This window comes from Bactrocera oleae, chromosome 5, assembly GCF_042242935.1.
Source record: "Bactrocera oleae isolate idBacOlea1 chromosome 5, idBacOlea1, whole genome shotgun sequence".
Classification (NCBI taxonomy): domain Eukaryota; kingdom Metazoa; phylum Arthropoda; class Insecta; order Diptera; family Tephritidae; genus Bactrocera; species Bactrocera oleae.
This window is the reverse complement of record NC_091539.1, coordinates 12,317,690-12,343,200: the sequence shown is the minus strand read 5'-3', so window position 1 is coordinate 12,343,200 and position 25,511 is coordinate 12,317,690. Positions and strand designations below refer to the sequence as shown.

Here is a 25,511-nt window from a genome sequence, read left to right as displayed (position 1 = left end):
TTCCTATACAAAGCTTTGAATTCATATTGAAGATTTTTTTAGTCTCCTCTTCTTCTAGCCCCTGATAGACAGTAGCCAATCTACTGGCATGCCTGCCAATCAGACACTGAACTATAAGCATTCCTAATAGAGTTCTTAAGCCATTCATTTCGAATTTTGACAGTCGCAAATATTTTTATTGACATACAATAAATTATTTAATCTAAAATTATATATATTTTTGTGAAGAGTGAAAAACATTTGACCAGCTCCTTCGCTTGAATCCACGTACTGCACGGTATATGGGCGTTTATCGCCCACCAAGTAAGCCGCGTAGTAAGAGCAGAGCATTAGTGGCACCACCGGTAGTACCAAAAACCCCGGATAATGCAGTACTGCCAGGTAAACCACTGGCCAGACTGCTCACAACACCAAGTACGGGATCAGGTCTACATTCGCAGCCTATCAGGAGAACAGAAAAGAATTTTAGTTGTGGTAAAATTTTAATTTCAGTATACTCCTGCGACAACTACCTGCTATGACTAGCAGAACGCAAATTTTTTGACCAAGAGAAATTACTCTTGTAATTATATTTCTTATGATTTCAGCGCGTGCAAAAATCGTGCGGAAAAGTTTTCCTGACAATATTCGATAAGCAAAACATATATCTATTATCTGAGCTACGACACACGCGTTTATTAGGCTATTAAATTATTATTGTTGTTACTAATACTCCACTATATAAGCCAATATGAACGTAAGGCGAACAGTTAATTGAGTAAATCATGTTGCGGAAACTACTTTGTGTCACTTTAGTTTTTACTTGCGGTAACTAATAAAGCTACTAAATTCGAGTTAACCGTAGTAAACGCTTATCCTTACAGCCTTTTTGAGTTTCCATCAGGCAGCCGGTGGTGATGCTGAGGTTACGACTGAAGCTTCCAACGATGCGGCACCAGCTGCAGCAGAAGAAGGAACACCAGAATCAAGTGCCTCAGAAGGTGGTTCGTCTACGGATTCGCCTTCACATAAACACAAATCGCCTTTGGATTTAATTTTGAAACCTCTCGTGGAGATTCCAAAAAAGATTGCATCCGAAATTGAAAGTATATTTTCAGGTTAAAATTGAAAGCGTTACTTAATTCTTTAAAATAAAATATAGCATTGACCGAAATATGTGCTGCTGTAATATATTTCCTGACAACTAAAAGAGCTAATGAAAAAAATTATAAATGCAATGAATAATGTGACCCATATACGATTTATGCCAAGTTTGTATACTTGTTGAGCAAGTTAGAAATTGACTCCACTGTGACGGCGCTATGTTTATAACATGTTTGTCGATAAACTCCCTATTTTCCGGAGTCTAGTGCCTTCTCTGGCTAGTTCATCTGTTTCACAGTTATCAGGAATATCACTATGTCCACACCCATTGCAGGTTTATCGTGAAATAGGATCTTGCTTCCACAAAGAGATCATTGCATTTTTTCACTACCTTTGACGAACCCCTAAGAAAATTTAGAGCTTTATAAGCCGCTTGATTATCTCTATATATACTTATGCTCTTTTTTGTGAGCACACTTTTTGTCAAAACAAGAAGGTTTCCTTTAATATTTGTGATCTCCACATGGAAGACGCCACATCATCAGCGTAGGCCATATCATATGCCCTTTTCTTTTCTAGATCGAGCAATATTCTATTCATTTTTAAGATCCAGAAAATTGGAAATAACACGCCTCCTTGAGGCGTACCCCTTTAAGCAGATCTGCACATCGTTGAAAATCCCAGCGTTGAAATTATTGTCCTGCCTAGAAGCATCTGTTCAATAAATTTCCTGAGAGGGTCAGAGATGCCTAAATTTTAAAGCGTGCTCCGTATGGCATTAGGCTTGATGTTATTGAAAGCACCTTTTATGTCAAGGAAGGCTACGAGGGCGTGTTCTTTTTACTCCAGAGATTTTTCAATCTCTCCTACCACTGAGCTTAGTGCCGCTTCTGTGGATTTTTCTTTAGAATATGCATGATGCGAAACTACCAGTTTTTGTTGGGTTGAATTGCTTAAAAAAGGGGGAAAGTGAAGTGATTTTATCCGGCAATACACTCGTACTCATTGGCATAGTCAGACTGTGTCATTTGCAGTTCATCTGTGGTGAATTCATGGTTTCCAGAGTTATGTTGTAATATTCTAATACTACAATAGCATATCGATAAATTACAAAAAAAAAATTTATCTCAACTATTTAATGCTCTGTATTACTAAGAGCGGAAGCTTGTAAGAAAAATTTAATACCCTTTAATTTTTTTTGAAATCTGGGAATTTTTCATGAACTCTCTTCGACATTGTGAGATTCGCTGCATCTTGTTGATCTTGTTTGGGGACGTCTGCTCGGTCCAAATATTCAAAAATGAATTTTGAAGACGAAGATACCACCGTAGTTTCGTACACTGAATTCCCAACAGAAATTTCACTCGCGTATGGTGTGAAGGATGTTGTCTGTAAGCATTAGCACTTTAACGGTATGCCCGACAGAGTCATCAATAACAACTACAAGAGCAATAAATACAAGAGAGAAGATTCATGGATGTGTGCATTTACATGCTCGTATATTCTTCAAATGAGCCATACTTACCGCATTGTCTTCATTCGTGATATAGAAATCGTTTGCTGATGATAACAATTAATTGAAGACAATCGATTGTAACCTTAATGGAAAACATGTAAGTAAAAAATGAGCGCAGCAGCTGCGGCCAAAAACTATGGGAAGATGCTGCATTATTCTGAAAGCTTAAAGCGTCGCCCAAGGACCAGCTCCGAGCAATAGATTCCAGCGCCCACTCCATTAGCCATTTTTGGTCCGTCTGTGTAGTTGTTGTAAGTTCGGCTGGCGAGTCGTATGCACCTGCGCCATCCACCCTGTTCTAGTATGACTTGAAGCCTGCTCTCCCAAATAGAGTATGTGATTTATTTTATCTACCAGCCCTCTGCTTATTGGGCTATGCTCGAAGGCTCTTGTGGAGAATTTACCTAACGTCAATCTTGCAGCTGATTTCGCTGCAGAGTTTTAAACTGCAAAGTTGATTGGTGGTAGGTTATTCAGAGAACAGCGAGTTGGTGTATCCGCTCCAATGGGTTTCTGTATAAGATAATGCTAACAGCGGTCAACATCAAAGCACCATAAAGCAAGATTGGTTCGACTACCGCTGTGTAACACCAATTCATGAGACCACTTGATAGGTCCCATGTGGACCAAAACAGCTTCGTACATGCATAGAGGGCTCCACTGACCTTCACTAGTGGGGCCATCACTTTGCTATCAAAAATTACTGCAAGGTACTTGGCCTGCTCCTTAATTATTAACTCAACCCTGTTTAGCCTCGGCGGTTAGACTTATTGGTCTAAATTCTTTCGAATAAAAGGGACTTTGCCCACCTTTGGTATGAATACGACCCTCACCTCTCTCCGAAGGATAGGTGCATAGTTAAGTCTTAAGCATTCATCATTGTTGATACATTCTGCAATATGGCTGAAAAATAGAGTCCATAATAATCAATTTAAACGCTTCGAAGCCGTTGATTGTCCAAACTATTATATTCTTTGTTATAATATCGGCGGGGACATACTCTACGCTATCCCTTACAGGTTGGAGATTTGTAGCATCCGTACACCTGGAAAATGTATGTTATACAAGGTCTAGCAGTGATTCCTGACTGCATCCAATTCACTCTTCACATTTTTTGGGTATAATGCTAGCGGTACTCGAGATAATAATTTCCTAACTCTAGCTACCTCGGTTGTCTTTATAAATTTGCAGCTGAAGCTTTTCCACAACTCCCTCTTGGCTTTACGAATTTCTTTTTTTTTTATACTTCTTGAGTACATGTTTATATTGCAGAACTTTTTATCGGCCATCTTGAGCAGTTTGAAGAGTTCTTTAACACTACAACTTAGTGATTCGAAATCGTTGCTTCAACAAGAATACCTTGAGCCACGATTTCATGTACTCTCCAGTACGCGTTATAATATACTTTTTAGAGAATGTTTGTGAGTCCGATCCTCTAGTTCAGAGATTCAATCACATTTCTCGATTCTTATAAAACTCCATGTCTTTCTGTATCTGTGTATGATGGTTTGGTTTAGATAGTCTCGGTCAAGTTAGTTGCTAAGCCTTGAATAACTTTGCAATGTTCGTTCGAACGAAATTCGTTCGTCAAAATATCCACAGTAGAACATTGTGGGTATCTGGTAGGAGAGAGTTAGGTTTGATAATATAATATAAAAAACAAGTAAGGAAGGGCTAAGTTCGGATGTAACCGAACATTTTATACTCTCGCAAAGTCAAATGGTATACTCGTTTGTTTTTTTCTTTGTGGATTGACCGATATTTTGGGTAGAAGGTCAACTATAGGCACTGGGGTCCACATATTTAGTACTTAGGGGCTTGAACAGTTTTGGTTCGACTTAGACAATTTTTGATCACAAGGTGGCATACTTTAAACGTATTATTTACGCAAAGTTTTACCCCGATATAATCATTGTTGCTTGATATGCATAGTGGAAAGTGAAAGAATCAGATGCCCATTTCGCACTATAACATAGAGATATAAGAAGAATGTTATGTACCGAATTTGGTTGAAATCGGTTAAGCAGATCCCAAGATATGGGGTTTCACCTAAAAGTGGGCTGTGCCACGCCCATTGTCTAATTTTGAACGCGATTCCTACAAAGTCATCTCATACCATCCCAGAGACAAAATTTAATGTCTCTGGCGTGTTTTGTGCTTGATTTATCGCGCTTTTAGTAGTTTTTAACAGTACCGTTATATGGGGATTGGGTGGAGTTGCCACCCGATTTCAACTATTTTCACACTGTAGGTACAGATTCTAAAAACATTTGTCTCTTCATCCTGATCATTTATATATATATAACCCTATATCTAACTCGATTAGTTTTAGGTGATACAAACAACCGTTAGGTGAACAAAACTATTATACTCTGTAGCAACAGGTTGCGAGAGTGTAATAACAGAATTTAAGGGACTTTTTTCATTTTTTACCACAAATTAGGGAGACGAACTGAGAACCTGCTTCTTTGGAAAAAATGCAATAGAAAATGTTGGAACCTTTTGCCATTTGCTTGAGATAATTTTTAACTTTTCGCTAAGAAAATGGAAAATTTTCTAAAAATCGGGAAGATATTGGTTTCACCCCATTTTGTAAAAATCGAGTTCTCAACAGATCTCGACGTTTTGAGGGTCGAGGAAGCTTCCCCGAACATTTCTACGATGATGTCCGTATGTCTGTATGTATGTGTGGATGTATGTGTGTGTGTGTGGATGTATGTGACCCTCTTATAACTTTTAAACGGCTCAACCGATTTGAATAAACTAAACGGCATTCCAAAGGGTTTCATTGCACTTGAATTTCGTGTGAGTTTGGACCCAATCGGACCAGTAGATTTTGAAAAATCGTTGTTGACCGGTCAAGAATTTCTTCCAAACGACTTGACCGATCAACACCAAAAACTAATCAGTTCTAAGCCTTGAAAAAACACATCGTTTGCCGCAAACCGGGTCAAAATCGGTTGATTTACTTGCGAGATATTGAAAACGAAAAATTTCGAAGAGCTCAAAAGCAGTGAAAAAAGCGAAATTTGAACGTTAGCGTATGAAATTAGCGGGAAGTTGCAGGGATGGCCCTTGAGGCCAACCGTTTTCCACATTTTTTTTTCCAAATTTCGAGGAGTAAACAAAAGTAGTGCTGCCAATGATTAAATAAACTCGAAGAAACTAAAAGTGGTCAGATCGACAATTGACATAAGCTCATCGGCACACAAACAGAACGCTCTTGAATTACACAAGCTTTCATAAAGAAAGGGCAATAACTGTAAATGCCGCAAAAGCAAATTTACCAACTACCACAAAGCAATAACACTTAATAGCGCCATTCATGTGAGAATCAAAACGAGCACTCCAGAAAAAAAAACACGCAAACAAATAGATGAAGTGGAGGACGTAGGGTTCAAGTAGGGCAATGCTAAATTGTGCGGCAGCAAATGAACTCATAAAGCAACCGAATCAATTTATCATTTTCGATAAAAACGATTTCGAGCGCGCAAATACAATGTGCGCCTGCATGTAAGCTACGCCGGCAGTCGTCTTTCCTTTTTTACACTTTAGTAGTGAAAACGGGTCTGCGCGCAGAAAAACTACCTCAGCATTTGTGTAAACACGCCGTTTGTGCTGTGCTGTACATAAAAGCGCATTGGAATGCAGCTGATGCGCCTGAAAATAGATTACTGTGATTTTTTTCAAAATTTTGCGAAATCCTTCTTTTCGGCGTGCTACGTCTGCGGCGTGTGTGTGCGGCAGGAAGAGCGGGGCATAAATAAAATAGAATTGTTGGTTTAATGGGAGCAATGCCGTTGGGCAGAAGTATGCAAAAGCAACAACAATAACAAAAACAACAGTTGAAATAACGCTACAATCATAACAAGCATAGCATTTATGGCAACAAGAAATGATTTCCGGCTGTGTTTTTTATATTTTGTTGCATGCCACAAACGTTGGCGGCGCATTTCAGCGTCTTACCGCGCTATAGTAGCCAATGGAAGCTTGCGCGCCTCAACTTGCAAGAATGCTTATGATTTTACATACATACATATTTATTTGTATATGTGTATGTAATTTTATTATATAATACATATATGTATATAGATATGTGTATGTGTACCGCGTACAAAACACTAACGAACGCATTGCAAAGATTTACGAAAATAAAATATTAGACAACAATAAATATTGGATTAAATCCATTGCAACTGAGTGCGCATACCAAATAGGCGAGCTTGCAGCATGCCGCATGCCGCTTGTGTAAACAATAACAATATAATGTGTATGCAACACAAACTCCATATATTTGTTGTAGTAAATATTTTGTTTGCGCATGTAACTAACAACAACATTAGCGAAATAAACGGCTGTAGTCTGGTTGCAGCTGCAGCCTCGACAGGGTAAATAAACGTGCAACATGCCGCAGCCCGCGCAATTGCATACTTTTGTGCGCCATTTTTCATGCTAAATGCAATCGTGCGCCATGACGTACATAACGAACATGCCACTATCAGCATTTCGCTTTTCGTTTTGCTTTTCTCTCGTCTCTTTTTGCACGCTTTTCTGGTTATTCTGTGCGTCCAGCTGCCTTCATTGTGGTTTATAGCGCGAAATTCGGTTGGACCTGGTTGTGAGGAAGTAAATCTTAAGGAAGCTGTACCACGGTAAATGTGCCAAGACGTGCTGTGTAAAATCACCGTTCTAACTATTGTAGTTGATAAGCAGATTGAGCCACTTAGGTTAGGCGAAGCATAAATTTGATGCATAAATAGTTATTCTTAAATAAATTGGGCAAAAGTATTTTAAATTAGTTTAAATTTACTAGTATATTACTGCCACTGCTTATGTGGCAAAAAGTGGGTTGAATTCGGATGAAACTCTGTTTCAGTACCTAGATTGATGATGAAGAGTCTGCCGTGTGGAAGTGTGCTCAAATAACAAATTAATATGTGAAGAAATGTCACTTAAACTTAAACTTTAAAATAACCGATCTTTGTACACATAACAGTAAAACTCACAGCACAAATAAAAGTAAAAATCTAACTATCCAGAATATTGAATATAATGAGTCTTAGGGAATATACGTTCAGAAATATAAAATTTCATGTAGGGATAGCTGTAAAACAAGCTTTCAAAAGCAACACATGTGTTTGACATGAGGTGCAGTACATGTACTTCGGCCAGTTGGCGTTCAAATACTTTTAACAAAACTTTGTTTCAAATTCGATAAGATTTATTTTTAAAACACTCGTCATTAGTCAAAGCAAATGAATTGGGGCCTTCACACTTTGTTAGCAGTTAGTCTTTCGTAACGGTTGACAATTTTCTATATCAGTTAGTCCCATTGATTCCAGTTTTGATTCTCAAATTCCGCATAGAAATTAGCTCAAAAAGTAGTGCTGCCTTGAACTGAGTTCACTCCTCAGAAGTCAACTTTCCCTTTTACGAGCAGAAAACATTTTATAATTGCCTAGTCACGTTTTGCCCAAGTCCACAGCAGTCTTAAGCGGTCCTTTGCTTGAACGTGATAAAAAATACCTTTAATGTTTTAAATTAAAATGAATAGATCGAAGAGCTGTAAAAAGTTCATATGCATAGTTTGGTGAGTTCAAAAAGCTCAACACAAAATTTTCTTAAACACGCCAATCAAATGGATTCGAACATTGCAGCTCTAAAAGTCTTCAGCCAATCCCTATATATATTCAGACCAATTCCTATATATTCAGTGGTAAGCCACATAATTTTCAATTAAACTTGTCCATTTAATTTCATTAAAATATCACACATTTTGACCAATCTAAGCGCTTTAAACTCCCGTAGAAAGTTCGGAAACTATTATATTGGATTCGGGCAGAGAAAATTATATATTTATATTATTATAATTATATAGAGATAAATATTTAAATATAAATAAATATGTGGAGTAAAGACAGACAGAAGGTTCAAAATTCTTAATATCAGTTATGTAGAGCTTATGGCAAGTTTAAATCCGATTTTAAATTTTATTAAAATAACTCCCACATTGGCCCATATTTGTGGTGTAAAGTCAACTGGAAGTATTGCCCCAATTCAACTCATTTTTTACATAGGGGTATTCGGTATGCGTGGGCTTGAACAGTTTTGGTTCGACTTTGACGGTTTCTAGACCCGAGATGGCATACCTCAAAACCACTAATTGTTTTATCCGTATATATTCATTACTGCTGGATTTGTATACTACAAAGTGAAAGGATCAGATGGAATTTAAAATTGTGTTATATGGGAAGTGAACGTGGTTGTAGTCCGATTTCTAATTTTCACACTGCAATAAAAGAATGTGTTAATAATACAATCTCCTGAGTTTGGTTGAAATCGGTCGAGTAGGTCCCGTGTTATGGGTTTTCACATAAATGTGTGCAAAGCCACGCCCATCGTCCAATTTTGAATAAACAATATATATATTATAAGTAATATGAAGCTCTCTTGTATCATCCTGGGTGTAAATGGATTTAAGGTCTCGGATGGGTTTACTTATTGATTTATCGCGCTTTTCGTAGTTTTTAACAAAACCGTTATATGGGGAGAGGGCGGGGTTATAATCCTATTTCATCCTTTTTCACACTGTCAGTAGGGATTCTTAAAGGATCTTAAGCGTATGTGGCTTTTGTAGCCTTAGTGGTTTAGGAAGTTGTACATTAAATCTCCCATTTTTTAAAAGTTTTGAGCCCACAGATACTCCCTGCTACTGCAATGATCTGTACCAAATTAGAGTTTTATATCTTAATTCAGTGCTTAGTTTTTTTGTAAGCTTTTTGTAAGTTTTGGATTAATGGCGTTTCATGGGCGTGGCAATGATCTGATTACGCCCATCTACGAACGCCTTCTCACCTTTTTGCCAAGAAACACCTGTACCAAATTTCATTAGGATATCTCAATGTTTGCTCAGGCTACAGCTTGCACAAACAGACAGTCACCCGGATTTCAACTCGCCTCGTAATCCTGATCATTTGTATATGTAAATATAACCCCATATGATACAAAATCATTATATGATACAAAAAACCGTTAGGTGAACAAAACTATTATACTCTCTAGCAGCATGTTGCAAGAGTATAAAAATTATGGATTGTGATATTTTCCCGAAGTTACTTTTAATGTTGGAAATAATGATCGACGTGCCGCCCGTATGAAACGGAATTTGACAAAAGTTATGCCCATAGTTACAACGTAAAATTAAGTTTTTCTCATTTGTTTTAGCAATGTTGCCATTGCTTAATTTGTTTATATGGCTTTGTACACATCTAGCTTGTCAGTTATAATTTTTCTTAGTGTAAAAGAAAACTAAAATCCAACTTTTAAAAATAGTCTACCTATTTATAAATAACTGTATTCGACGGTAATTTTGAGTTAGTTTAAGAATATTTCAAATATATTCAAGTCTAATTTTTAACGACTGCAAAATATCGAGACTGGCAAATCGGCGTGGTGAGAGAACAATCAACTGACTCGTTTCTACGGATAGACTACATAACGGACTGTAGAAGTGGTGGTGAGTGTTCATTTACATTGCGATCTCATAAGATAGGTCATATCAGCTGATACGGCCTACGGGTTTTCGACGGTTACTAACTGAGTCATAATGCAGTAGTGCATGGTTTCCTTTAAAACCAAAGAGCTGGCAATTATGACGAGCTGATCACTGACTTGATTACAAATTTCTCCATTATCGGATAAATAATGTCTCTAAAGATACACATGTAACATCCTCATTTAGATAAGTTTAAAGATAACAGGGAGCTTATTCGGAATAACAAGGAGAACGCTTTCATCAAGATATAATGGAATTTAAGAGACATTACCAAGGCCAGTATACAGTATTGGGGACTATATTTAGGGTTTAATAAGAGAAAACTCTACGCAACATGATATGTTCATTTTTAAATATTTGGATTCTATTCTAAACAGTCTGTTAAGATTGAATCGATATCTTTTAATAAATTATTTATAAGTATGTAAAACTTTAGAATGGATTCGAATCATTATGTATGCACATAAGCATTGCTCAAACATCCGGCGGACGAAATATTTGTTGGCGGTACCGGGTAAATCGTTACATGGATCTCAGCATATAACAGGAGATCTTTATATTTCTATATGCAATGAGTAGGTTTTTAGCTTTTTCTATTTTTCTTCATATCATCACTTTTATCTTCCGCTCAATTTCCGCTTCAAACGAAATGCATAAAAACCACACACAAACCCGCGCCACAAATACCCAATATTTGTGTAGAATGCTTTGCCTATAACAATGTGCATCATTAAGTTTTCATTTTATTTTTGTCGGAGACTATGAAAAAAATCTCTAATAAAATTAGCATATAATTAAATTTTAATTAATTGAATTTTAGCAACAAAAAAGAGAAGGCGAAGAAGAAAGACGGAACTTGATATGACACACGGTGTTGAGACGAAAACCCCGTTCATGTATTTAAACAAAAAGAGAGGAAAAGAGATGAAGAGAGATAGTGAGAGGAAGAGAAGGGTGCTGGGGCGGTGTCTTGTGATATATTGCTGACAACATAATCCACTTTGTTGTCGCACATATGACAGCAATTGCAACAACAAAAAGAACAGCAGTAATTATGGGTGGGTATACGAGTATTTGTGCCTATATGTGTTTATGTGTGTGTGTGCGTGCATTTTCGTACGACAATCGGAATTCGAAGGATGATTGAGTAAAAGTTGCGCAATCAGTGGATGAAATTGCAAAGCAAAACGGTGGTGAAAAAACAACGTGCGAGCAGCATAACGGTGTACACGTGGTATGACGTGCGGGATGTTGGACGCACAAGCAAAAACAAAAAAAAAAAAACGCAACAGAGCCAACACTTTATGCAAATATGCGCACAATATGTCATTACGTTGACATTGATGATGACAATTTTGTTGATGGCAACCAACGGAAGTGTGCGCAAGCCGTGGTACGGGCTGCACAGTGACTGCTATAAGTGCACATACATAGCACGTATGATGTGATGTGACGTTAGTGTGTTGGTGTGCCTTCAAACGTTGATTGCAATGGGATATATCGCGCAGATCACTTTTGCTGCAATGTTTTATAATTAAATAGAGCCATCATTTTTTACGCATAGGCCACATATTAATGCACACAAGTAACTACAACGGCGTAGAAATATATGCAGGCATATGTACAAGTATATATTGTATGTATGTACAACTATACTTGGGTGTAATGAAAAATAACTGCTGAGTAGAGGAAAACTCAATTTATATGCAAATATGGATGCACAACTAAAAAAAATTTAGATAAACCGGGTGGTTCATACACAGATTTTGTTTATAAATGAATTTTATTTGACACTGATAGCTCTCAAAATGTAAGAAATTTATATAGAAAGTTGATTTGGAACTATATGATATTGTAGCGTTAGTTTTACACAAAAGAATACTCTTCTTAGCTAAAAGGTTGGCAGATAAGCAAAATTGCCATATCTGAAGATTTTAAAACCCACATGTGACCGACTAGAGCCCAATAAAAATATAATTAGGAAGTGGCATAGATTTCGGAGTACAATATAAAGTAGAGTCCAATATATGAATAAGAAGCACCTCAAAATTAAGTATAGAATTCGGAGCTTAAAACATCTCTAATACATATTTTGCTTTAGAAATTATGCTAGAAATATCGTTTGGCCATTTGAATACATATGAGCTATGTTTGCCCTTATTAGGCAGTTTTGTCGGTTTACCGTAAAGTTACGGAGTTTTGCACCCAGTCCATTAAAAATTGGGGCTCTTATGGCGCATATAGAGTAAAAAAAAATTATGAGCTAAAGCATAAAAACCACGAAAGAATCACAAAAATATAATTAATAGTATGAGTCGGCCTATACAAGCTAACAGATGTGGTAAGTTTTTACCTTACCTTGCCTTACCTTAATTGAAAATAGGGTACATTTTCATATAAAATTTGATGAGCTCCAATATTTTTTTTTCCTAATTGATTATTTTTTTGTTAAAGCAGTATTTTAGCCATCCTGTTTTCAGGCCATTAACAGCTACATACTATATTTTTCATATTCAGAGTAAAAACAATAAGAAAAAAAAACATCAAAAAAGTCTCTCAAAGCAGAATTCTGTCTCAGAACTAGGTAACCACAAAAAGGAAAGTGAATTCCGAAAATGATAGAAAAACTTGCTATTAAATAGTCATTTATGACTTATTTCTTTTATGTTTTCCAATTTTTATATTATTATTTATTAAAACAGTGAACTACCATGTATTCGTCCGTAGTTGTTTACTACAACGCGCCAAAGCTAGCCAACGACGACCGACTTGAGCAAAAAGCAAATATGCGTATGTATGGTACATATGTATATGTATATGCTTATATATTAAATACATATGTAGGTATGTGTCTCTGTGTATATATGTGACTAGGTGGTGTAATTTGATAAGCCGCATGCAAATACATTTATCTTTATGTAAATATAATCAATGGCATAAAATTATCAAATAATATAAACATGAATAAGTTATGAAAGAAGATATGTTCAGCAAAGATATAATAAGTTCACACGTACGCTTGGAGAAGCGGTAGTAGGCAGTTCTTGCATAAATCACCGCAAATATAAGTGAATTTCCGAAGAAACTACTTTTAGACTTAGAGTGGAGTCTCTATTTAGAGTAGCAGCTTAAAGACAGATAGTTTTACTGCTTCAAGCCAATGGATACGGATTTATAATTTACTTATTTAAACACAAACCCTATTGTACGAGTAGTGCCTCAAAGAGGCTTCCAGAGCAACTATGTTTAACCTACTTGTAAATATAAACCAAACTAAAAAGTTCCCAGAACTCCTAACCTCAAATGAAATTATATCATCAAGTTGTATTAAGAAACAAGAGGTTTCACTATAAGGCATATGGAAACATTCTCAGAGAATTATTTACGTAACTATTTGAGAGTTATTTTATATGTGTGTAATGCTTTAGAGTATATAGTCCCTATCTGTATATAAATCTGTGTTCCACTAACGTAAATCCACCAATCAATACGGCTGCTGAATAGCGCAATGAGAGACTCTGTATAATATCTATCTATCTGTCTGCAGTTGACTAGTAATATAGACTATTGGTTAGTCCCTTTTTTTTGTTGTGAATCATTCGTTATTTCGTATACTACAACTGGTATATTACAGGTAATCGGTTCCGTGTATAAAAGTTTTATGCCTCTTGAAAAGTCATAAGCGGCTGCGACGAAGCCATAGTGCCCTTCACACGTTCAAATATTCCTTACAAGAACTTTTTATCGATCAGTTTATATGGCAGATATATTCTGGTCGTAAACGAGGCGGAAAAATTTATGATCGATATGTCAAAAATGTAGGACTGATTCGCCAGCACTGCCAGTATATTTTAACAGCTGTTGTGTTCTCTAACATTTGACGAATCGAAGACATTTAATCACTGCTCGCCGAACCGCTGCATACTTCTAAGGAATGCGCAGTCGTATAGTGAAAAATAGATTATTTCACAAATATTTCGCCTATCAGTGGGTAATGTCAGTCGAGGTATTTCTGGCATGAAAAATATTCCCAATGTAACTTCCGTGTTTGATGGATGACCCCATAATGACGTTATAAAGAAGTCCATTAGAATATCTGGAAAATTTGAATATAGTTGTAAATGACTGTTAGATTCGACAAAGTCGATTTCAGATTCTATAAATAATTATTTGAAGATATTTTTGGCTACGAATGATCTATTAGTAGCTTTGGAACAGTTCATATGTACATTTGTTATTCAAAAAGTCCAAAGCTTTAAGGAGAAAAATTGGCTCAGAGACATTGCATCAGCGCATTTAGGGTAAACGTTGGTGTTGTGAATCAATGGTTTTAAATTCGATATATTATAGATTAAGAAGCTTAAGCTGTGTAATCATCTAACTTCAGGAAAGCATTTTCGAAACGCTTTCGACGCGCTAAACATTGTAAACAAAACATCTTTCTAATTTTCACTGATACTTCACCTAAAATACATTTTTTATCGGTATTTTATTATAACCGAATTATCATTTTTCCATTTTTGGATGAATTTTAGCGCCACTGAAGCTTTCTCTTCTGCCACTGCACAAATATTTAACACTGCAAACCTTTACCTAGTGTTTAAACGAATATGTTCGATGACACGACATATAACATATTTTCGAATCCGCGGAACTAGCCTCTAATGCATCAGCAGACCTGAATTAACTTCTAATATATAAGATGAGGCAATAACTTCGTTTCACGTATCGGCCAAAAGTGTCTTAATGGCATTGGAGAGTATCACCAGGAACAAACGGTTTCACTTCTACTGGATGCCAGCACAAAGGCATCGAGGGTTACGAGATAGTGGAAAAGATTGCCGAAGTGACGATATTTACCCTATGGTATGAAACACTGTAAGAGTGAACGCTAGTGAGGCCACAGAACTTATTGAAATTCGCGTCAAGCCCTGGCATCCTAAAGATTGACTACTCCTCTTAGACTACGTGACGGCAGTCCATTTGCTAACGCGAAGGATCAAAACTGGGCTATGTTTGGCTTATTAGCCTACTAGAGTAACCTAACCAGCCCTGTATTTTCAATCTTCATTACATTTACACTCCCTTCAGCTCCTCTCTACAATGTTTAAACAATTCAGTCGACAGAACATCACTATCGACCAGATCTGAGATTGTTATAGATAAGAGCTCAGTTCACCACCTCTGGGTCGTCTCACCCCTGTAATCGTTCATAATACAAAATTTGTGCGCTCTCCATGCAATAACATAAGTACTACTGTACTGACTCGATTTCGCTCATTTAACCTCGCTTTACATTATTGTTGCTTTCTTAATGTTACTGTAAGTATACAACGGCACATTTTTGATATTTTACAAAATCCAAGCGACTAAGCCATAAGTATCTAGTATGCCTTTACCCATATCTGCCTAATGTCGCCACCACTTGTATGGCTCAGTCACGCAAAACTAAAGTTCGATAGGCTTATCACAGGCATTTTGAGCGGAATGCGTGGCAAGACAGCTGTGCTGGCGCTTATCACACTTCCCAAACACTGAACATAGTTGGCATAATGTGTACGTGCCGTGTGGCTAATTCCAACAAATCTGTGAAAAATACGCCAGTGGCTTGGTTTGATGGATGGCAAAGTGGTGAAGTACTATATACTTACTTATATACTTTATAAATATGGAGTGTGGCAAGTGGTGTGGACAAACGAGCAAAGCCATACGAAGACAATGGTGGCAATGTTGGGGCGACGAGAGCAGCTGGCGCTATTGTTGTTGGCTATTTTTGGTGAGGCGACAAGAAATAGTTGTGTAAGGATATATATTCATATGTTTATATATATTTTTTATTTTCCTGACAGCCTTTCAACAATCGGAAGGATTTTTTAAGAAGCTGATCACCATTGAAAACGACGGTATTGATGAGGAGAGCAATGAGCATGTGAATATAAAATTTCCCACAATCAAATTCCTAAAACCCTTCAATCTTTTTGAAAAGAAGAAAGAAAAGCTTGACAAGACTTTGGGCTCCTTAGTAGAAAATAAATTAGAGAAATGGGAGGAGAAAAAGGAAAAGTTCGATGAAAAATTATTGGAGTTATTTGATTTTTTCAAGGAAAAGAAGACTGAAACCACAGATGTGAAAACGCCGGCACCGGCACCAGCCGTATCGCCTGTTTACGAACCACCGTCTGCATATGGTCCAGCACCAGTCTATAGACCGCAGCCGGCACCAGCAGCTCCAGCTCCAGCTCCAACCTATGGTCAGGCACCAGCGCCGTCAAACAGGACACCTGCACCCACCCCTGCCTACGGCCCAATACCAGTTCCGGCACCAGCTTATCAACCACCGTCTGCATATAGTCACCAACATTCAATACCTTCGTCTAAATATGGGCATCCATCTGATTCTTATTCGCATTATAAGTCATCAAAACCAGCTGCTTCAGCGCCTCATCACTATTATGTGGAGCATGATTACAGCGAGGAGCAAACATACTCATACAAGCCGATACAGTCAGTCAGACCCAAGTCAAAACCAAGGCCAAAAACACATTATGCCGATTGTGATTACGAAGTGCGTTACTTCACATAAATTTAGCTCGATTCCCTACTGCGGCCTTAGTAAATTGTTTTTGAAAAATTATTATTAAAAAATTAAATTTCAAAAATGCAAATCTTTTACTAGATCTTACTTAAAAAATGATTTAAGAGATCTGTATATATATATGTGTATTTCAACTTTCACTCTCAATATAACAACGGAATATAAGAACTTTAAATCCAAGGCATTTTGAACAAAATTATGGTAACACTTTGCATGGATACGAGTTTGTCCAAATATGGTAGGTTGGGGAAGTGATTAACTGTTCCTCACCACCTAGGCGGCCCAGAACATTTTTGGCAAAATTTTGATACACCGTCCATTGTGACCCGTATTACAGTGAGGATGTTTTGTATCGACCGGAACAAATGAAAATCAGAAGAGGCAAGGTCTAGGCTAAAAGTGTCCAGCCGCTGCTTTCTACTTTCCAAATAGTTTTTAACTGGTCTTGCAACAAGAGGCCGAGCGTTTTCACGATGGAAAATGATTCGAGTCTAGTCGCAAATTACCGAAAAATTTTTGGCAATCACTAGCTTTAATTTGACAAGTTGTTAGTTAGTAGATTTAACCCGTTTTTAGAAGCTCAAAATGCAGCACACACTTCTGATCCCACTAAATACAGAGCATTGGCGTCAAGGGTATCCGACTTTGCCGTTGATTTACCGATCACGTATGCTTTCTTGCATTGACGTAATGGATACCTTTTTCATCAGCAGTCACAAACCAAATTCCTTTGTTTTAAAATATCTTCGTGAGTCACTCCATAAGATTATGCGCGCTCTTCTTGTATTTGACAGCAATCTTCATCGATTAATGCTTCTAGTACCTCATCTTCAAATTTTTTTAGGCACCCAGCACGTTCTTCGCCTTCTAAGCCAAAATCACCTATTTCGGTAAGTTTGCTCGACTAAAGCACGTTCATCATAAACTTTAATCAAAATACGTTGACTTTCGGCTGTGGCTTACCTTCAGCAGTAAACGACAACTTATGCTTTTATTTTTTCGATGCTAGGTTTTCACGAGAGTTTGTTGTCTAGAATGAGCCCTAGGTACTTTACTCTGTCATCAGACGGGAATAACTATAAGTGCCGAAAATTTAATTAGAGTGAGTAACATCGTTGCCGAGTTTAAAGGTACCTCGGCACCAAACGACAGCCCAGTTAAAAATATTTTCTTATTAATCTTTAAGATATGTAAGAGAACTAAGTACACTTTTTCATTCACGAAGAGTCAGTAGCACTGTTCCATATGCCAAATAATATATTTCCAATAAAATTCAACTCACGCCTTGTCCACACGCCGGAAGTACGAGTTTATATAATTTGAAAGATTTTCCGACTTAAATATTTTGGCTGCCACATACCTACAAGTTTTACAAAAACATTTGAACGTAAGTGAACGCATGATGCAGGTAATATACCGTTATATATGTATATTTGTGCATGACTGACAACTGCAACAACAGCCGGAAGGTAGTATGTGTGCAGCCACATGAGTTGTGCCACAACATAAATAAGGTGGCTTTTAATTGAGTCTGACGCACACACTCCCACTTTAACACATACAACAATAAATAAAACAAAAATAATGGACGCAAACAACAAACAAACCGTTGCAACAAAAACCGGAAGCGGCACCGTGTGAGTTCAGGGTATTTGCCACACCTTGCGTTGCAGGCAAAAGTGCGAAAGTGAAATGTAGCATGCGGCAGCTGGCATACGGTGCGGTGGTTGCCAGTTTAATGTGCGCAACGGGATTATTTGTGGATCAAGCACACAGACTGTATATATATGGCATACATACAGGAGCGCAGTAGTAATAGTAGTATCTAGTGGTAGTGGTGTGTGTAAGTCTGCTGCATTAATTGCTCAGCTGAGCTGTGATATCTTCATCACCAACCACTGCGTCGCCACACATCCGGCGCGTGTGTTTGTTACCGCTTCGTTTCCTCGGTTGCACAATTTTGATAAGAATATTAATGCATGTAGTCTACCCTTAGGCGCACAAGCTTACCTGCCGCCTACGCCGCAGCTGCCGCACTAGTTGAGCTCGCTTTATTAAGTATTTGTCGAGTAAATTGTGTGGCTTGTAAAAGTGAAAACTTTTCAGGTTTCAACCGAAAATAATTTTGTAATGAGCGGAAATTTGTAAATGCCCAAAAGCAGACTTTTTAAGTATTTATGACAAAACTTACTCTTAATCGTTGCCAGTGTGGTTTAACTTTGAAATGTTTTGGAAGTGAGTGAACGCCAAGAATTTTATGATGCAATATTTTAGACATCGTATAATATGTGTAAAAATTTAATTCCCATAAAAACTTACAGAAACGTTAGATGAATGGATAAATTTCCAGATTCACCGTTACCGCACCGAGAGCATCATTCAATGATAGACCGTCGAGTCGTAAGGATTGGCGAAAGGGTGTCTTCATATTGTTGAAGCGAAGGTATTCGCAGTCTGTGTACCTACACCAATCTATATTCGAGCTATAGTCAGACTGCACTCAAGAAAATACATTTGTACAAGGTTAGACATATTGTATAAATTAAGTCCGCCAATTAGGTTGCAATCGGGTTTACCACATATGGACTCCTGGACTGACATTCAAAGCAGGAAATCAACTGGCAGACCAGCAAGCTCGAATGACGGTGCCCATAGGACAGGAATCGTTCTTCGTAGTAAGTCAAAAATCGTCAAACGGTTCCGTTAAGACATTGGAGAGGTATCTATATATCTGTCTGTATAAAGAACTAGAGACTATATTGGTCTTGCTGGCTTGAATCGCTAACGAACAAATTCTAATTTGCTTCTTTTTTAACTGTCTATTGAACTTAGAACATTTGCTCGTTGTTGCGATTATCTGGACTATGTTTGGGCTGCAAGGTGCAGGAAATGTGTTATTTCTACGAGGTCAGACCAAAAGTAGAGGATGTTAAATGATTGTCATTTATTGGGCACAAAAAGAGGATGCTCATGCTCAGTTTGATACCCTCAACCCAAAATTAATATTTTAATTAAACTACCTCCTGAAGTCGTTGAAGAAACGGAGTCGGTAGTTACGACATTGTACTTTAGCTAAAATTGCGGTCGTCTGTGTAGTGAAAGAGGACAGGCTATCAAGCAACACCTAAAATCGTAGGGTTGTTAACAAACGGAATTTTATTGCCATCGATGGCGATATTAAGATTCAATCTTTACTCTTTCGTCCAGTTCGTTAATATGGGCGCTGTGGATTTAGTGAGGGAGACTGTTGGGCTACTTGTTGAAAAGAATCGGTGAGATTTCTTTTTAATAAATGCCATCAATTATTGTACATTGCTTGACGTCCATATCGTACAAGCATCTGCGTATAAGGTAATGGAAATTCCCTCTGGTGGTTACCACTCTGCGAAACTCGCTATTTAATTATTCTTACAAGTAGCTCAAGACATATAGATGGCGCCACTTGAGTTTACTTTGCTACTTTTTTACTGTGTACTTTGGAACGCACCTTGTAGCTTAGAATAATAGAGAGCTGACCTCGAAATAGTTTGATAATAGTATAATTGTCGACCGCTCAGATAATTCACAGTCCAATGCTTCAAACCAGGAAGGAGTGTGGTTTGACATTCTGAATCTGCCAAATACTTGTCTTTTAATTTGTAGATTAATTAATTTACAAATATGTTTCTTTCTTCGAACAACAAAATTAAGAATTGAGTCAATAATGAGTTTTTCACTCAAGAGAGACACACCTCCCATATTTATGCTGGAAGTCCACTGTTATTTCGGTTGGTTCGGCTATTTGGTAGACTAAGCCTTGTACATCTAACTTCATTATATATATGTAGTTAATAACTATTTGATTTACTTTTAGAAAAGAGACCTTTTTATTTATTTGAAATCAAACATCAAAATTTTTGAAAATTTATTCTGAAGGAACGGAAAAGGAACTCGAATTTCTCTCTATCAAGCTTTGTTAAAAATATATTTGAGTATATAAAAAAGTTGGCTAATAACAATTTAATTTTAATTTGATAAATACGCATAATTAAAGAAATGTCCACCAGACAACGCCATACGCAGTATAGACTCGACGGCAGACTAAATTGACCTCTTGGTCGTGAATGACAATGCTCAGCTAGTTTTGGTAACATGGAAGGGTGGCTTCGTTGTTGTACGACGTCGCCTTGACCTTAATCTGTTCTTCGGGTATTTGCGTAATTTCGTAGGCTTATTAACGAGTACGGGAATAGACATTGTAGACGTCAATATTGTGGTTATGATAGGAGGTAAAGAACTTGTGATTCCGCTTAGTGGGGTAGTTGTTACTACGTCTCCCTTGGTTGGGACCAGTTCCTCTATGGCACTTAGAGGTGTTATTGTTGGGGCCAGTTCTTCCATGGTTCCAACGGGTTCTGTAGTTCTGACCAGTTTCCTTATGATTCCTATAGGTGTTGTAGTCTTGACCAATTCCACATTAGTTTGTAATAGAGGTGTAGTTGGGATTAGTTGTGTCCTGACATCTATTGGTGTTTTAGTTGAGACCTGCTGCCTCTTAGTATCTATTGGTGTTGCAGTTGGGACCAATTCAATATTGGTTTCTAACGGCGGTCGAGTTATGACCAACTCCAACGGGGTGCCTATTGGAGTTGTAGTTGGGACGAGTTGCCATTTGGACTCTTGTGGTGTTGTTGTTGTGGCCAGCTGCCTCTTGGTTTCCAATGGTGGTGTAGTTTGGACTACTTCCCTCTTGGAACCTACTGGAGTTGTAGTGGGTACCAGTTCACTCCTAGCACCTATTGAAGTTGCAGTAGGGAACAGTAGCCACCTGGTATTTATTGGGGTTGTAGTTGGGAGCAGTTCCCACTTAGTATCTATTGGTGTTGTAGTTCTGGCCAGCTGCCTTTTGGTTTCTGGAGACGGTGAAGATGGAACTAGTTCGCTCCTAGTAGCTATCAAAGTTACGGTTGGAACCAATTCCCTCTTGGTTTCCAGTGGAGGACTGGTTGTGATCAATTCCAACTTGTTACCTGTAGATGTTGTAGTTGAGCCCAATTTCCACTTGGTTCCTATTGGTGGTGTAGTTGAGAACGAGTCCATTTTGGTATCTATTGCTGACGTAGTTGTGACTAGTTGCTTCTTGGTTTCTATTGATCTTGTAGTTGTGTCTAGCTCCTTCTGGGTTTCCACTAGTAATGTATTTGTGACCAGTTCCGTCCGTTGTCCAGTCGACGGATCGCTTGTAGATGGTATAATCATTACGAGATCCCTCTTTAGTTGCAGATCGGCTGATGAAATGGGATTTGGTTCTACTGAAATTTCTTTTGCAGTTTGTTTGTTCGCCTCCTGCGCAACACAGCCTTGCAAAAGAACTGTAAGAAAAAGATGAAAAATGAATAAGACGAATTTCTCCTGTCTTTGAGCCCAATTTTATATTACCTCCCATCATAAAGACGATAATAACTTTCATCTTAATGATTTCGTATATGCTGCGTTACCTAGCCTGTCGTCGGCTACTTTCGCCTGCTTTCGATGTGGTGCGCTTTCTTTAAAAATTATTTGCAGCGCGTTTGACCAAACTACTCATTTGAAGCTTCTTCCAAATTGCTCAGCTTTCTGTTCGTAATCCACCTCTTATAGAACAATAACCGTGCTATCCTAAGTAAGGTCGTGTTTAACATTATCTTCTTATTTACTTTTTAAAAGAATAATAACAATCACACAATATGTGCCACCAACATCTGCATATTATTTATCGCTGTTAAATATATTGTCTTGTTTGTGGTTGAAGCTGCTGCGACCGACACGTTTTCGATTGTCTTTAATTAATTGTTATCATCAGCAAACGATTTGTGTATCACAACCGAAGCCACGTCAATTTGGTCTCATTTGCAAACTACATGCGGAAGCTTTAAGCTAAGTATATATTCCATAGGCTATCGTACTTGTGTTGATTGTACTTGTAATTGTTATTGATGGCTCTGTCGGACATGCCGTTACGTTAGAAATGCTTCAATGTGCCAACTTCACAAAATTTGAGATTAGAAATTGTGCTGGATTAATCAAACTAGTAAAGTAAGGCGTTTTCTTCGCCACCAAATTTTGTCTTTGATACCTTGGACTGAACTTCACCAAACATTAAAAATATACAGGGGAAACCCCTTAACTCAAAAGGATAATTCAAAAAATTCACAAAACGTTAAACGATGAGTAAAGTTTTCTTATAAGTCTCAGTAAAGAGAATTGAAGCATTGAGTAGAGAATGTTTACGCCCTGAACAGGAAGTTTGTAGCACTCAAAAGTGAGAGACCCTATAAAATATATATATAAATAATCAGACTGTCGGCCTGTCTGTCTGTAAATACGTTAAGTAGTCCCTCAGTTTTTGAGATATCGATCTAAAATTTCGCGCACGTGCTTTTCTTATCAAGATGCTGATAATTTGTGAGAACCGCCGATAACAGGCCACTATAGACCATAGCTGTTATACACACTGACCGATGCAAACGAGGTCCTTGAAATATTGCAGAGGATTTCCTTGTATTATTAGAAGTTATATACAATGATTGTCTAACGGTTTTCTATTTCTTATTTCTTTTCTAATATATAACCGCATTTTTTCTGCTCTTTGGTTAATAATTTTCGATGGTTATAATAATCGTTGTAGCGATAATGTTGTTGGTAATTGTAATGAAAGCTCATAATGATATCGATGAGGTTAAATATAATCATACTTCTATTGATAATGTTAATGATAATATTAATGATAATAGTAATGATAATGATAATGGTAATGATAAAGGGAATGATACTTCAAATGATAATAATAATGGTAATGGTAGTGTTGGAGATAATGGGAATAATACTTATAATGATATTGATAATGGTAATGATAAGAATAATAGTAATGATAATATTATTGATAATGGTTATGTTGGTGATAACAGGAATAAAACTTGATATTGATAATGATAACGATTCCATAACGGTAATGGTCTACAATACTTAGCAAATACAGATTATTATAAAGTGAAATATTCCAACTAGAATATGAAAAAGTGATAATTTGATCCAATTGCAACAGCTAATAATATATGTACATGAGGAATTAATAATATTATTGAAAAATACTTATAATTAAAAAGTTCAGCTGAAAAAAAAGTTTTAAAATAATTAAATTCGCCAAATGAATAGTTAATGCGCGTAAAAACTGCTAAAAAACGCAAAAAAAAATTAAATACTTGAAACACAACACAACAACACGGCAATTGTGATAACAATGGAATGCATGCATAAATGCAAAGCTGGCAAAAAGTGAACACAAAAGAATGTAAAATTTAAAACAGTAATTTGAAATCAGTAAAAAGCGTAGCACACTCATATACATATGCAAGACGTAACACACTAGGCTGGTTCTAAAATTTTCGAAGATAATTTTTATATAAAATTACCTGAAACTTAACTCTTCTATCGATATTCGTTGAAAACAAAAAGATGTTAACTACGGCTGCACCAGAGCTAAAAAAACTCTCCACAGGTGCATTTTTATTGCGCAAAAGTTACTTTACTACTTTACTGATTTTAAATGATCAGTATACATGACTGCTATATTGATCCGATCTACACAATATATTCTAAGATTGTTTCAATGCGTTGATATATGCCAAAATTCATGGCGATGCCTAGTCAAATAAAAAGTTTTCCATACAAGAACTTGAGTTTGATCGATCAGTTTGTATAGCAGCTATATGTTATAGTTGTCTAATATTGAAGAATCCGAAGAATGAGTGGTAAAAAAAGTACGTTTGCGCAATTTCAGGTCAATATCTCAAAAACTGTTCAGCGTTTTTTGTACCGCATGAATATGATCAATGCTTATTTTCCATATTGCTACTTAAATTTATTTTAAAACTTAATTTATCTATTTTGTGAACTGTAAACAGTTTAACACGGTTGAGGATATCAGAAATAAATTTTGGTATAGAATGGAGACGGTTAAAGCACGCCATATGCTAAAGAAATTCCTACCTTAGGAGTCTTCCAACGGATTAAAAATTTAAATTTGATAACTTCTTAATTAAAAGTATAGGTTTGCGGTATTAATTATGAAGGAGTAATATTCAATTTTGGCGGTTTCAACACAACTTTGAGTTTTGACACGCCTTCATAGTCATCGATTGGGTTAAAATTGTATGCTATATTATAACTGTGCATACAGCAAAATCGTTTTTTAGGTGTAGATAAAGGAGTAGAACCCTAACGGGCTCTGTTTCCGCGAAAAGTTTACCTATAATATTTTTGACTCAAACTAGAACAGATGTAGGAGGTAGAACTGTACTAAAAACATTCACAAAGTTTTATCTTTTTGAACCACCTTTATGTCCAAATATACATACTGCAACGATAGTACGCAAATAAATCTAGCAAGTAAACAATGCAAATAAAACTGAACGAAAACTGCACATAAAAAATGAACAGGAAATTTAATATTTACATTTGCCATTCAACATTACTGCTGATTGTTAGTGCTGTTAATTTTTTGCTGACTTTATGCGCTTCAACGCGTGCCAATACAAAGTCAATGAACTGTCAAACAACATGCGTATGTTTACATATGTATGTAAATGTGTATGTTAGTGTATGCGTAATATGATAAAACATAGCACTGCGCAATACAATGTCACTTAGCATAAGATAACATAACATAACGTTGCTTAGCATATTAACGTAACAAAGCAAAAAATTGCATATCAAAGCAAAACTTAACATTACATATCATAAGA

General features: G+C 36.9%; 2 protein-coding genes and 1 long non-coding RNA gene across 3 annotated transcripts; 2 read left to right on the top strand and 1 right to left on the bottom strand.

Moving 5' to 3' along the window:
* The first annotated feature begins 250 nt into the window (after positions 1-250).
* LOC138857465 (uncharacterized) lies at positions 251-1,153 on the top strand. Its single transcript, XR_011396560.1, has 3 exons — positions 251-474; positions 588-807; positions 864-1,153. It is a non-coding gene; the product is annotated as an uncharacterized lncRNA (long non-coding RNA).
* A 14,670-nt stretch (positions 1,154-15,823) lies between these two features.
* On the top strand, positions 15,824-16,813 carry Femcoat (femcoat). Its single transcript, XM_014231624.3, has 2 exons — positions 15,824-15,930; positions 16,004-16,813. The coding sequence occupies exons 1-2, from the start codon at positions 15,873-15,875 to the stop codon at positions 16,735-16,737; spliced, it is 792 nt and encodes a 263-aa protein (XP_014087099.3). The 5' UTR covers positions 15,824-15,872; the 3' UTR covers positions 16,738-16,813.
* A 3,825-nt stretch (positions 16,814-20,638) lies between these two features.
* Positions 20,639-22,367, bottom strand: Muc4B (Mucin 4B). The gene is made up of 2 exons (XM_014231605.3): positions 22,168-22,367; positions 20,639-22,100 (listed from the first exon to the last, which is right to left on the bottom strand). Exons 1-2 carry the CDS (start codon positions 22,196-22,198, stop codon positions 20,863-20,865), a joined length of 1,269 nt encoding a protein of 422 aa, XP_014087080.2. The 5' UTR covers positions 22,199-22,367; the 3' UTR covers positions 20,639-20,862.
* Positions 22,368-25,511: the final 3,144 nt, after the last annotated feature.

Bases quoted from the DNA above. Each gene is read 5' to 3' on its own strand.
- Femcoat (XM_014231624.3), top strand. From the start codon at position 15,873: ATGGTGGCAATGTTGGGGCGACGAGAGCAGCTGGCGCTATTGTTGTTG. The intron at 15,931-16,003 runs GTGAGGCGACAA...TTTTCCTGACAG, and splicing joins ATTGTTGTTGGCTATTTTTG to CCTTTCAACAATCGGAAGGA.
- Muc4B (XM_014231605.3), bottom strand. From the start codon at position 22,198: ATGAAAGTTATTATCGTCTTTATGATGGGAG. The intron at 22,101-22,167 runs GTAATATAAAAT...TTTTTCTTACAG, and splicing joins TATCGTCTTTATGATGGGAG to TTCTTTTGCAAGGCTGTGTT.